The sequence below is a fragment of the Diceros bicornis genome, chromosome 38 (assembly GCF_020826845.1).
Source record: "Diceros bicornis minor isolate mBicDic1 chromosome 38, mDicBic1.mat.cur, whole genome shotgun sequence".
Lineage (NCBI taxonomy): Eukaryota > Metazoa > Chordata > Mammalia > Perissodactyla > Rhinocerotidae > Diceros > Diceros bicornis.
In genome coordinates this window covers 13,873,669-13,887,558 of record NC_080777.1, presented here as the reverse complement: position 1 = coordinate 13,887,558, position 13,890 = coordinate 13,873,669, and the positions used below count along the sequence as shown (strand labels likewise).

General features: G+C 36.6%; 1 protein-coding gene across 1 annotated transcript in view; it reads left to right on the top strand.

Annotated features, from left to right (window-relative positions):
• The first annotated feature begins 326 nt into the window (after positions 1-326).
• Positions 327-13,890, top strand: part of LYPLAL1 (lysophospholipase like 1) — a 38,256-nt gene continuing 24,692 nt past the window's right edge. The window contains exons 1-2 of the mRNA XM_058533689.1: positions 327-438; positions 5,530-5,629. Of these exons, the coding sequence (XP_058389672.1) occupies positions 345-438; positions 5,530-5,629 (194 nt within the window). The 5' untranslated portion in view covers positions 327-344. The remainder of the gene's footprint in view (positions 439-5,529; positions 5,630-13,890) is intronic.

Genomic DNA, 13,890 nt, shown 5'->3' with positions numbered 1-13,890 from the left:
CAAGTCCCAAAATAGAAGGAGAAATATGGCTATACCTGTTAAATTTTAAACAAAATAACACCAATATTTCTCCAAATAAAGCTCACCCTGAGTTTTAGGACTGCAGTTAAAAATCCTACAGCAAATAAACATATCCACTGGCCTTACAGAAGCTGTGACTTGTACACTATTCTTAGGGAAAACAAACAGTACAGCTAGAACTGCCTCAGACTTGATCCAGAGGCAAGACAGCGCCAGTCCAATGCGCATGCGCGTCTCCAGGCGCGCCCCCTGCGTGCCTACGTGCGCGGGCCCGCGGGGCGGCAGGGGGCGGGGCCTGTGGAAATCAGCTCCGGGCGGCAGCGATGGCGGCTGCCTCGGCTTCTCTTGGCGTGCAGCGCTGCATGGTGTCGCCGGCCGGGAGGCACAGCGCCTCTCTGATCTTCCTGCACGGCTCAGGTGGAGTCTGGTTTTACGTCCTGGTTTTCTGCAGCTTGGGAAACGTCCTCCTCTCGGTTCCCCCAGTGTTGCTGCGGTGGAGGAGGCCCCGGGCCCCATTAGGGACCACTGAGCTCGGAGAGGGTGACTCTCCCCTCGCTGGCCCCGCGGCTGTGGACCACGGGCCTGGTCACCTGTCCCCAGCCGTCCCCCCTTGTCTTCCTTTTTCTCTTGCGGTCACTGGCCCACCGTCCTCGCTGCCAGCCCTTGTGTCCCGCCACTCCATCCACATCCTTCTCTCCGTTGCAACTTGCTGTCCCCCATCGCTCTCCTCCCTAGTTTAGACAGAGCAAGTAAGCAAGGTAAGCCCTCCGCTAGGGACAGATAAATTATTTAGTACTTTTCAGGGTCAGTCATTAATGATTTGAGTTTTCAACCGCAGTGCGTTATTTGCCATTGCTTTCTTTCTCCAGTCTCCCATACTCATGTAGACAATTGAGATTCACAGTTAACTTAAATAATATTTATTGTGTCCTTTCTGTGAGGCACTGTGCCAGGGCTGGAGGGCCTTTCTCTTTGCTCTCTTTCTGCACCTCCTTCCTTTATGCCCCTCGTTCCTCCTCTTGTCATTAAGTCCCCAAGATACAACACAAAGTCAACTCAGTCCCAGGGACACATATTCTCCTTCCACTTCCTGCCTTTAGTAATATGTGCTTAATTCTGTACAGGGTTTCTTAAGCTCATCTGTAATGACATATCTGTCTTCCCCACTGGATTGCAAGCCCCTTGGGAGTAAGGACCCTTGTTTTAATCTTTGCCTCCCTAGTGCTTGGCCCAGGGTAAGTTCTTGGGAAATGTTTTTTAAAGAAATGAGATGCAGCCAATGTCCTCAGGGGGCCTACCTAAAGTTAAAAACAAAAACAAGTCGATTAGTTTGAGTCAGCAGTGGATGGAAGATCACGAGATGGTGCGTGATTTAGTGCCAAGTGAACTGTAAGGAAAAAACTGTGGTTAGGCATTATTAAGGCATTTGGAAGATGAAGAGTTTGTCAGATTTAACAGAGAAAGTGGTCTTTGAGCTGAAACTTGTAAAGAGGGTGGTGATTGGATAGTGGAGGAGATTGGAAAGATACAAGGTGGAGAAATGGGCAGTTGTGGGAAGTATTCTCATTTTGAAAATGAGTCCCTGATGGGTTAAACAGCTTGCTCAGGGTCACTTGACTATTACCATGAGTGGTGTTGGAATTGGGATTTGAGCTCAGATCTCTCTGACTCCAAAATTAGTGCTCTGGAGGCGTAAGGTGAAAAAACTCTGAACTAGGATGTGTCATTTTGGAAATAGGGAAGAAGGGGGCCAAAGATGTTTAAAGGGAAAGACTTGACTGATGAAATATATTTAGAAGGTTAGATGTCTATGATGGGAGCAATGCTTTACAACTAGGAGACTATTACTAGTACTATTTGGGGCTCCAAGGGTGTTCATTTATAAGCACCCAGAAATTCCCCAGTACTATACTCTTTTTAATAAGTTAATTATTTCACAATATCTTTAGGAAATCCTCCTAAATTTTTTTTCCCTGGACCACTTTGCTTTAAGTAACTATCCTTACTCTTTTCAATTTCAAATCACTGACATTTTTGTAATTTGTACCTATATGTCTCTGAAACCCAGAGTTGTATATTATATATATTTTTTCCCTTTGTACTTTGAACAAAGAATTCTGCCAATTTTACAAATATAGTGCAATTCCTATATATTTAGAGCTCCAATGTAGTAAATAAAATTCTTATTGGGAGTATGACTGTAGACTTTAGTACATGTGGTTATGTTATAGGAAATGTTTGGCTTCTGGTTAATCCGCATGGGGCAAACCAATTTTAACTGTTTCACCATACTCTTAGAATAAGATGGTAGCTTTTTCAAAAGTGGGCTTCGTGAATGGATGGATGGATGATGTTTTGTACCATTCAATTTTACTTTTCAAGGTTGAAAAAATGTGTTTAGAGGCAGATTTTGTTTTTTAAAAAAATCTTAAAAGCTTGAGGTTCTCTTTTAGGATATGGCAGCCATAGAAGAACATATGGGAATGTAAATTAATATATAGTCAATACAATTTGAGCCTTTCCTACCCCTAAAATAATCAAAGTACCTTCTTTCAGGATGATAAAAACAAATGATAGTTTAATTAGCTTTGTTCGGCTTCCAAGATTAGGTTAATTCACTCTGTTATATGGTGTCTATATAGTGTCTTTAGGACACTGTGGTTCTCCTTTCAATAGTATTCATCATATTTGTAATTACCTAATTTAATGTCTGTATTCTACACCAAGCTATAAGGTTCATGCTGGCCCAAACCATGTGTGTCTTGCTTTCTCCTCATATAGGAAGTCTCAGCGAATTGACTGAGTTAGCTCTTACTAAAGTCACCAGTAACCTCTATGTTGCTTAATGTAATGGACATTTTTCAGTCATCCACTTATTTGAACTGTCAGCAGCCTTCAGCTTTCTTCTTGAAACACTCTCCTGGTTCTTTCTACCTCTGTTTGCTCCTTCTGGTTTATTTTGCAGACTCATCTTCCTCTACCTGGCCGTTAATGTTGGGTTCCTCAAAATTTGGTCCTAGATCCTCTTCTCTTTCTCACTTGTCATTTTTTGCCCCCAGCTAAACTCCATACAAGCCCACAGATTCAATTTTTACCTATGTACAGGTGACACAAATGTCTGTCTCCATTTTAGGTCTCCATTGAATTCTACACGTGTTTATACAACCACCTAATAATCATTCATTCATTAATCCATTCATTCAAGAAATATCTGTTACATGGCCACTGTGCAAGGCACTGTTCTAGGTTCTGGGCATTCAGCAGTGAACAAAACTAACAAAAACCGTGCTCACGTGGATCTTACGTTCTAGTGGAGGACATGTTATATAATAGACAGTAGTAAGTTCTGTGGAATAAAACAAAGGAGGATAAAGAGGATGGGAGGTATGGGGATTACAGTTTTAAATAACATGGTCAAAGCGGGCCTCACTGTGATGGTGACACCTCAGCAGCTGGACTTAGTGAGTAAATCGTGCGAACATTGGGTTAGATGTTACAGACAAGGGAAAAGCCAGGACAAAGGCCCTGAGGTAGGCTCCTTGACATTCAAGGAACAGCAGTAAGGCTGGTGTGCCTGGAGTGAGAGGAGTAGGAGAGGGTATCCAGAAGGGGACCAGTGTCAAGGTAGAGTGGGGCAGGGGCCAGCAAATTTTTTTTGTAAAGGGTCAGATAGTAACCATTTTAACTTTTGTGGACCACATATGGTCCCTTTCACCTGTCTTTCTTTTTCCCTTCCCTTTTCTTCTTTTTCTTTATGACTCTTTAAAAATGTAAAAACCATTCTTAGCTATGGCCCTTAAGGACCTGGATTTTGTCCTCTAGCCTGCTGCAATTTGCTCAACCCTTGGTATAGGACCTTATGTACATTACATAGAGGTACCTCACACGCGAGGTGTACAGGCCTGATACTTCATGTGCTGCCTGTCTCAGTGTATGGTACTATTGTTCACCCAGTTGTCCTGGCCAAAAACCTCACCATTATCTTAGAAACCTTTCACCATTGACCTTTCATAACTAATCTATTGCCAATTTCTGTTAATTTTTTCTCCTAAATATCTCTAGTATCTATTCTGTATATTGCACTACTGTCACCCTAGTTTAAGCATCCGTCACCTGGACTTGGCTCCTAACTGATCTCCTCACATCTACTTTTGTCCTTCAGTTCTGTCTTCACACAGTGATCTTTAGAAGCATGCCACTTTTCGTCCAGAAAGTACTGTACCCTATGCTCTTAGAATTTGTCAAGTCCCTATACTTTCTCTAGCATCATCTTGCACTCATTGCTCTTTCTCTCCTTCTCAGATGTGCTGCTCCTTCCTGTAAAGGGTCTTAGCCTTTGCCATATCCTATCTGAGATGAGCTTTCCTTCGGCACTTCACTTTTCACCATCCTGTAGATTTTAGTTCAAACCATTCAACAACTATCTATTGGATGCCTGGTTTGTGTCAGTCCTGTTCTAGGCATTAAATGAACAGATAATTGGATGGATAAAACACAAATGAACCTTGCCTTGCAGAGCCTATATTCTAGTGAAGTTGTCCCTGAACCCCTTAACTGGGTCAATTCTGCATATAATAAACCCTGGTAGCACCAGCTGTCCCATCTTTGCATGGTTACATTTGTCTTTTGCGTTTATGTATATGTTTATTTCACTAAGGTCTGTTTCTCACAATGAACTATATAATCCACGAGAGTAGGGACTCTTTCTGCCCCTCACCTACCCGTCATTGCCTCTCTACAGTGAGCACAGTGCCTGATACATTAATAGGTATTCAACAGATATTTTTTGAATTGATGTCTTCATGAATTAATTGATTAAAAAATTTAAGTTGTTACCTTTAAAATTTCCCCTTCAGGACCACATAAGATAGACCTATATTTCCTTCCATTTTTTTAATGAAAATAACATACATACATTAATTCTTGCATGAATTTTGGTTATTTTTCAGCTTTGGGGTGTATAATCATTATTTTAAGTCATGTAAACACATTATCAAGATTAAATTCTCATTCTTGAAGTTAAAAATAAAAGTATGCTGAATAGCCTTTTGAAGGATTTTATTATTTTAACCAAGAAATTGATTTAGGCTGTTCCAACTATAAAAGTTTATAAGCACGTTAGGAATTTACTGTTTTTAAGAGTAAGATAAGAAATGACAATGTTTAAAATCAGATATAGAAAGAATTTTTTTCTTAGAAAAATTGATTGACTTTATTTGTTCCTGCTATACACTTTATATGAGGAAATTTAAAACTCAAGATTGAACAAGGTCTTTAAAGTGATAAATGGTGAAGTTAGGAGCAAAATAATCAAAATTATTCGTAGCTATTGATGCCTGATTAATTAATTCACATTGATAAATTGGTTTCTCTACAGTTATTTTAATGTATGGAGGTTTTTTTTATTCCTTGTTCCAGCCTCTGTGTGACATGAAAGTTATATACTGCTTTTAGGGATACTGTATTGTCAAAATGTTTTATCTTAATCTGGATTTTGTGATTCATCAGGTGATTCTGGACAAGGATTGAGAACATGGATCAAGCAGGTTTTAAATCAAGATTTAACATTCCAACACATAAAAATTATTTATCCAACAGCTCCTCCCAGGTATGCAAGCAGTTTATCTCACTGTTCAGTATAACTCTGTGGTATAAAATATATATAAATAGATGTACCAGCTAGACAGTCTTTAAGGTTAATTCTATGTTTAAAATATTTAAATTGGGGTGCTTTTTCTTCCAGAACGTTTTTTTTTTTTTTTTTGCAATTACGCTGTTGGGCCAAGTTTTGCTAAGTGAGTGATTCCTACTTTGTAAAGCATTCCCTGAAGCTATTAATTTAAACTTTGTGCCAAGCACAGCCTGCAGAACTCTGCTTCCTCTGGCCCTGCAGATTGCTCATCTTTCAAACTCTCTTTTTACTCTCATTCACCCCAAAAAGAAACTAATAACTCCAATGAGTATAATCTTTCTAATAATTTAATTAAGCCAGAGTTCATAATCTCTGGAAAAGGGTTTGTGGCATTCTTTCTACTTTTAAAAGGATTGAGAAATAATGTTAAGCTTTTTGAATTGATAAACCAGAATAGGAATAGAGAATTGACTACTTTATAAGTATTTAGGTTATACAACCTGTAAACACATTGTTTCACAAAATGCACAGTCATGAGATTGGTGTAGTCTTGAAGTCAAACTGCCTTTTATAATTATTAAATTAGCATCTGCAGTCTTTCCTTCTGAACACACGCTTTAAACTGGGGTTTGCAAATACTTTTTTGTGTAAGCGAAATAATGTGCTGAGCTATGTAACCCAGTCTGATTTCCCATTCTCTGTTCTTGGTCTGTTCTCGTTATTACCTGAAGAAAGATCATTGGAAACATGATTCTAGGAATTAATATTTTTCAGCTTATGAATTTCATGTTACCACCAATTGTGATATGAATTCTAGACCAGTGTATTTCAGACTTTAGGCCAGAGATATTTCGGAAAGTCCAGAAATCTCCATGGGCACTAAGCATTATTTGTGAGTGCTTTTGTGATTTAGTAAAATATCAAATCATTGAGATATTTCACTGAATTCCTAGTAACTTTTTGGTATTATATGTTTTCATAGTCAGTAGCTATTTGGACAGATCATCAAATGTTTTAGACCATGCTAACCAATGAAGTGTAATATGAACTACATATGTAAATTTAAATTTTCTTGGTGCCACATTAAAAAAAAGGAAAAAGAAACAAGTAAAATTAATTTTAAAATATTTTATTTAACCCATTATATCCAAAATATTATTTCAACATGTAATCAATATAAAATTATTAAAGTAATATTTTACATTCTTTTGTTCCTTCTAAATCTTTGAAATCTGGTGTGTATTTTACACGTAGAGCACATGTCAGTTTGGATGCTAGTTAATTAATTAAATTTAAATTTAATAAAACTAAACGCTCAGTTCCTCAGTTGCACTAGCTACATTTTTACATGCTCTGTAGCTGTATGTGGCTCGGGACTACCATTGTGGACAGTGTAATCATAGACCTTAGAAAGGAGTCTCCATTTACAGTATATTGGGGGCCATTGTTCTAGATCAAATCTCTTTTACTTAAATTTCTCATGAGTTATCATTCTTGAACTTGTAGGATTTTATTTTCTAATGACAAGATGACTTAAATCATTTGTTCGCAAGCAGGAATAATTGTCCCTCAGGGAACGCTTGGCAGTGTTGGGCGACATTTTTGGTTGTCACAAGTGGCAGGAGGGGCAGCATGAGAGGCCTCTGGTGTCTAGTTGGTAGAGGCCAGGGCTGCCGCTGAACATCCTACACTGCACAGGACAGCCCCCACAATAAAAAATTATCCAGCCCAAGATCTCATGGTCCCTAGGCTGAGAAACCCTGCTTTAAATTACACCTCCATCCCACACATGCTAGATGATTAGTATCTTGAGTCTCCTTTAGGAAAAAAAAAAGATGTCACAGTGTGGTCAGCTCTGTTTATATTTTAGAAAAACAAATATCAGAGGTAATTAAAGTATGAATGGCATCATTGTCTTTGAGTCAATACAAAAAGACATCGAGATTGCACCTAAGCACGGGTCTTTTAAGTACTAGGCTTCCTTCATTTTTAGACTTAATTACTCTCGGTCAGAAACATTAAAAACAAAATTCCACTTTCCTTCAAAAGCCTTTCTAGTCTCAAATTTACTTTTGTGAGCATGGAGCTGTAAAGTTTTGCTTCCGTGTTTTCACTGGTTGTAAGATTCCTAAAATGAAGAAATAAAGACCTCACAATTCAGTACAATTTGCAATTTCCTATTCTGGAACTCAAGGGCTTTTCAAAAATTTTCAGAAAGAGTATATAGATGTTTTTACTATAAATAGGATCTACATTGGGGAATATTACATTTTGGATTTCTATTCTTGATTACAGGCATCTCAAATAAAACAGTGAAATAAAGCATATGCAATTAAGAATAATAATGCCAGTTAGTTTGCTACTAATATACAAATCAAGTAAGTTTGTAAAATATGCTTATTTCTTTCAAATATAAATACCAGAACCCTCAACTGACCTAGCAAAGGTTTTTTGTGTTAAATATTCAGTAAGTTGTACGTTCTGTAGCTCTGCTGTATTTCATGGTCCCTTTCCATATTGGAAATCAAATGTCATTGATCAGTGCCAACCAATGGCTGCAAAACTTTTGACTTATGATTTTCCAAATGTTGGAAGGGATTTTTCCAAGCAGTATAGCAAGCAAGACCAGTTTACTATTTCATCATATTAGAAAATGTATTTCAACAGTACTGTGAAATCATTTTTTTTTTGTTTTATGAATAGCGCAGCAATCACCAAGTTTTAATTTCAGATGTCTCAGACTCTCAGAGCAATTAGAAACTTCATTTAATGTCATTTAAAATTACAAGATCTGAAATATTTTAATTTTCAAATATGAACCATATGTCTATTAACTGAGGATTTTGCAATCTTAGTTCATCTTACATCTCGTTGCAATTTTGGCACATGCTATTTTCTTTCTGTTTTAATATATTTGAAGATTATTGTGACTTAAGTGTATAGGCATTAAAGACATTTTGTTGAGGTCATTAAGACACTAGATTGATAGTGTTTGCAAGCTCAAACAATAGTGTTCTGGTTCAGTTGGTGATGATGCTTTCTTTGTTTCATAGTGAGTTAAATGTAACACAGCTTAAGGGTTTTCGTATTTTTAGACCTAATCTTTGTGTCACAAATTATTGTTTCTTAGTTTTTTTCCATTAAATTATGTTCCATAGTTCTGTATTATGACTCCTACTCACAATCTGGCCTCTTTCAGGTATTTCTTTTCCAGATTGTTCAATCAGTCCAGTCCAAATGCCCTCAGATTCTAGGACTATTGGTGGTGATTTTATATAAACAGAGTTAATAAAAATTTGTCCTAGAGGAATGTTTTGGAAACCTTTTGCACTTTCCTGACTAAAAGTTGAAACTTTTTAGAAAACTTGAGTAAACCGCAAGTATTGTAAGATATAGATGAACACTGTTAAAACTTTCTTCCTATCTTTAATGTCTATAATGTCTTATTTGTTTATTTAATTTTACAAATATGGGTTCATGCTAAGCATCTAATTCTGCCCTTTCTTTCACTTAAAACTGTATTTGATGATTTTTCCTTATAAAGATTTCTCATTGAATGGTCTTAGAAAACTGTTTTAATAGCTATAAAATATTCTTTAAAAATTTTCCTGTTAGAGACTATTTTAGTTTTTATCATCAGTTTATCACTATGCATATCTATTTATTCTATTTTTGATTTTTCTTCAGGAAAAATTCTTAGCAAGTACACAGAGACCTTAAAGTCAATTTCTTTTTCTTTAAGGGATTAACTTTTCCAAATTGTTTTCCAAAAATGGAACAATTTGCATTATTACCAGCACTATATCAGAATACCCATTTCACTGAACACTTACTAGCATTAATTTTTCTTAAAAACAGGTTCTAATTTTATCACTGAGATTCTCTAAGTGTTATCAGTTATCAAATAAGCAATGCTTTCAACATCACGAATTCAGCTTAGTCTGTTATTAACCTAATGTGTTTAGTTAAAATATATGTATGTGATTTTTTTCCTTGTCCTCTCAAAAATTTTTAAATACTTTTTCTTAATCACAAAATTAATTGTTGCCTTTACAATGATACCTACTTTATAATTTAGCAGCCTCTAAAATGATCTGATAGTCTAGACTAGGGGTCAGCAGCCTATGGGTTGAATATGGCCAACCACCCCTTTTTATAAATAAAGTTTTATTGGAACATGGCCATACTCTTCCATTTACATATATTATCTGTGGTTGAGAAAAAGTTTGCTGACATCTGGTCTAGAGCAGTAGCTTTCAAAATTTTTAAACTCCAACTCACAACGGGATATATACTTCGCTTGCTGATCCTGTACACACATTTCAGCGATTGAAATATTACAGATGCCTGAACGTGGGGTTGCCAGATTTATTTAGCAAATAAAAAAGCAATATTTGGGACATACTTATGCTCAAAAATTACTTATTATTTATCTGAAATTAAAAGTTAGCTTGTGTCCTATATTTTTTCTGCAGTTCCACCTGGTTGTTACCCCCAGTGAATTTGATTTAATTAGTTTGCGGTGTGGCCAAGGCAGAAGGATTTCTAAAAGCTTAATTGCTGATTCTCATATGCAGCCAAAGGTGAGATCCACTGGTCTAGCAATCATAAAAGCCTGAACTAGGTCAGTGTGGTGGAAATGTAATAAAAGCGGTCAATCCAGAAGAGATTCATAAAGTAGAAACTGGGAGAAATTGAAAATTAGGGGAAATGGGAAGATGGTAATGTTAAAGTAGGGAATCTAAGAGAAGAATGTACATACAGTGATTGGACATGCAATGTATTTTGTTTGGGACATTTTAAATTTAGCAGACTGGCAGGATGTTCATGAAGTAGCATTCAATTAGAAGGACTTTTATTTTTTTAATTTTATAGTTAATTAGAAAGTTGGAGTTTTAAACTGGAAGGCAGTTGTTTTTAAAATATATTGTTCAGAATAACAATCACCTGGGAAATTTATTAAAATGTGGATGTTTAGGTTACAACCTCTTAGATTCTACTTGAGTACCAGGTATGAGATAGAGCTCATAATTTGCATTTTAAGGAGCACCACTTCTGATACAAGTGGGTTCAAAGTGTCTACTAACCATTCATATTCAAATATACTGGCATATTTTTTAAAAAAATACAGAATCTTCCTTCCCAGTGAACCCGAACACAAACTCAGGTTTGTTTATCCAACAGACAGCAAAACCAATCACCAAAATGTGAGAATTGTAGCAAGGAAGAAGGTGTATTATCCAATGACAGCCAAACAAGGAGATGTGAGTAAAACAAATCCACCTCCCCAAAGGGAAAAAGTTAGGGGTTTTTATCCAGGGTTTTGGGTAGGAGAGGGAGTAGGAGCGCTTTGGGGACTGAAGTTTTAAGAGTCTTCTACACAGGCGCTACTGTCTTTCATATTTCTTCATGGGTCCTATGTGCGACTTTGAGGGGGTTCTCTGTGTTGCGTGTGGTATATTTTTAGTCTGTGATGTCTAAAGTTTATGATCAGTTGTTTTAGCTTCTCAATGCACCTGCAGGATGGTTAGTCAGGTGGAGGGGGACTGTCAGCAAGCTGCTCTTTTATCAGCCGTCTTCCTGTTGCTCTGCAAAAGGAGCTCAGAAACTTTGGTTACTTTGTTTCTCATGTCAGCCTTGTGGCTATGAGCCATGGTTTCACCACTGCTGAATACTGAACAGATTTTTGGGTGAGATCTGGCTCGCTCCATAGTTTTTCTGCATCAAAATTTTAGAGCTCTTATTTTGCAAAAATAAAAGTTAATTTGAAATGAATTTTTTAAAACATTTTTGCAAGATATAACTTTGTAAAATGTCTGTTACCTGTGTGTTTGAGATTTGAAATATTTGAAATATTAACTTTTAAGTATGTCTTTATACTTCAAATGTCTCCTTTTCTGATTTACGTTTTAATTAAATATTAGCAATTAACAATGGAATTGTATTATTAGCAATTAACACTGGAATTGTAGCAACCACTGCAATTCCTAAAGTCTCTACTACATCTCATGCCCCTCCCCTCTTTGGGGGCCAGCAAGGAGAATTCTTTTACAGGTATTACCACTATAAATGTTTGTTTCTACTGAAACTTTAAATCAGGAGAGGTTATTATCAGGAGATGATTATCACCTGATTTAAAACAGGTAATGGTAAGTGTTAGCGTTTATTTTAGATTTGTACTAGCTATACGATATATTTAAAATAATATCATTCTTCCTCCCTTTTTTGTGGGGAGGCACCTTATATTTAATATTTTTGAAGATTCTCAGTTTTTCTGTTTACCTATTGCTTATCATTTCTTCCTCACTCTTCTGTATCACTGACTAAACATTCAACAAATTATTTGAGCCATCTTTATTATCATTAAAGTCTTTTTAGAAATTCTAACCCTTTAAGGCACAATTCCCTGTCATCTCCCATTCAAAAAGCCTTTTTGATCTCTCCCCACGTTTTACCATTTTCTCTCAAGTATTAATCACGTCTTCCTTTGTGTTTAAATATAATTTATAGATCCAGTAGATGCCTTCTTAGCTGACATTGCCAAAACCATAATATATTGACTAGGATGGCAAAGCAGTCTTGAGGACAGAATCCTTGTTTATTTTATTTATTTATTTTTTGCAGTCCTTTACAATTGACTTCCACACACCTAATTTGATAGGACTTTGTTTTAGTAACTAATCTTTGTTGATCTTGCCTAGACATTTTAACTTTTAACATTCAACTCAGTGTTCATAAGAATAAAACTGTTTTACATTCCCATATCATTTTTAAAATAATATTTATTTAATTGCAATAGAAAGTGAAACTGTCGTAAACAAATTTGGGAACAAACTCAGCTGACTCTTGGTAAGGATAAAAAGCAAAAAACTGGGGCCTGCCCCGGTGGCGTAGTGGTTAAGTTCACGCACTCCGCTTCAGTGGCCCGGGGTTCTCAGGTTCGGATCCCGGGCGTGGACTGATGCACTGCTTGTCAAGCCACGCTGTGGTGGCGTCCCGTATAAAGTAGAGGAAGATGGGCACAGATGTTAGCCCAGGGCCAATCTTCCTCAGCAAAAAGAGGAGGATTGGCAGCAGATGTTAGCTCAGGGCTATTCTTCCTCACCAAAAAAAAAAAAAAAAAAGCTCAATTCATAGGAGCAAAAGTGTGAGAATGTGCTAGAATGAAGCCTCCTCTGCCAAGAGCAGCAGGCATGGAAATAGACAGCTTTGGTTAATGCTGAGGCAGTTAAGTGGCGCTTAGTTAAGAGGGATAATACTTAGCATATTTTATTGTAATCGGCTGATGTTTTTACTACCATGTGCTAGACTAATTTCTAGAACAGTTTATATCATACTCATTTCTGTATCCCTGAGTACTTAGCACAGAACCTAACACATAGAAGACTTTTACTGAGTATTGAATAAATATCTTACAGAATTTGTTATAATTTAAAATACTGTGCAAGGAATGAGTAACTGGGTATTTATATATAATACTAGTATTTTAACTGTGTAATGATTTTTGCTTATATGAGTTTTTTAAAAATGTATTTTGTTGTAGTAAATGATATAAGAAATGTAGTTCCTAAGGAGTTGGAGTTATTCATTCTAAGACTTGACCAGTAGTAGGATTAATCCAGTAGTAAGCATGAGATCAATGAATTGTGAGATGTAAAGCATCATGAACTATTTTTAACTGATGAATCCCAAACTTAGGAGGCCTGCAGTGTCATTAAGCCTATAGCTTTCTACTTGGTTTCCAAACTTCAGACGGCTGTTTGATAGTATTTTATTAGAATAATATGGCAGTCATAGTATACGGTGCTATTTCAAGATCACTGACTGATATTTCAAGTGATTTACTCTGTTTAGGCAAGGAATTTGGGCATAGATTTATTGACCTTGCTTTTGTAGCATAATGATTTGGTAGCACAAGGATAGCTGCTGCCTTACATCTATTGTGACAGTGTTTCTTGTGCTGCCCTTTGAAGGAATCCTGTGTCATCTAACTTGTTGCTATCTTTTAAATAGCATCAGCAGGTGGTAGATACATGCCTTCCTTAACTCTCACTCTTTTAAATGATGCAAGTTAATTTTAACAACCTTTTTAAAAGTGCAGCAAAGTTGCATGCTTTGACATTTTGCTGCACACCTTCTGACATTGCCCAAATTCTAGTATTTATTCTCTCTCCTATTTTCTCTTTCATCACCTGTGAACTCTTAACTTTTTCTCCTCTATAGTATTTCTTTGACTA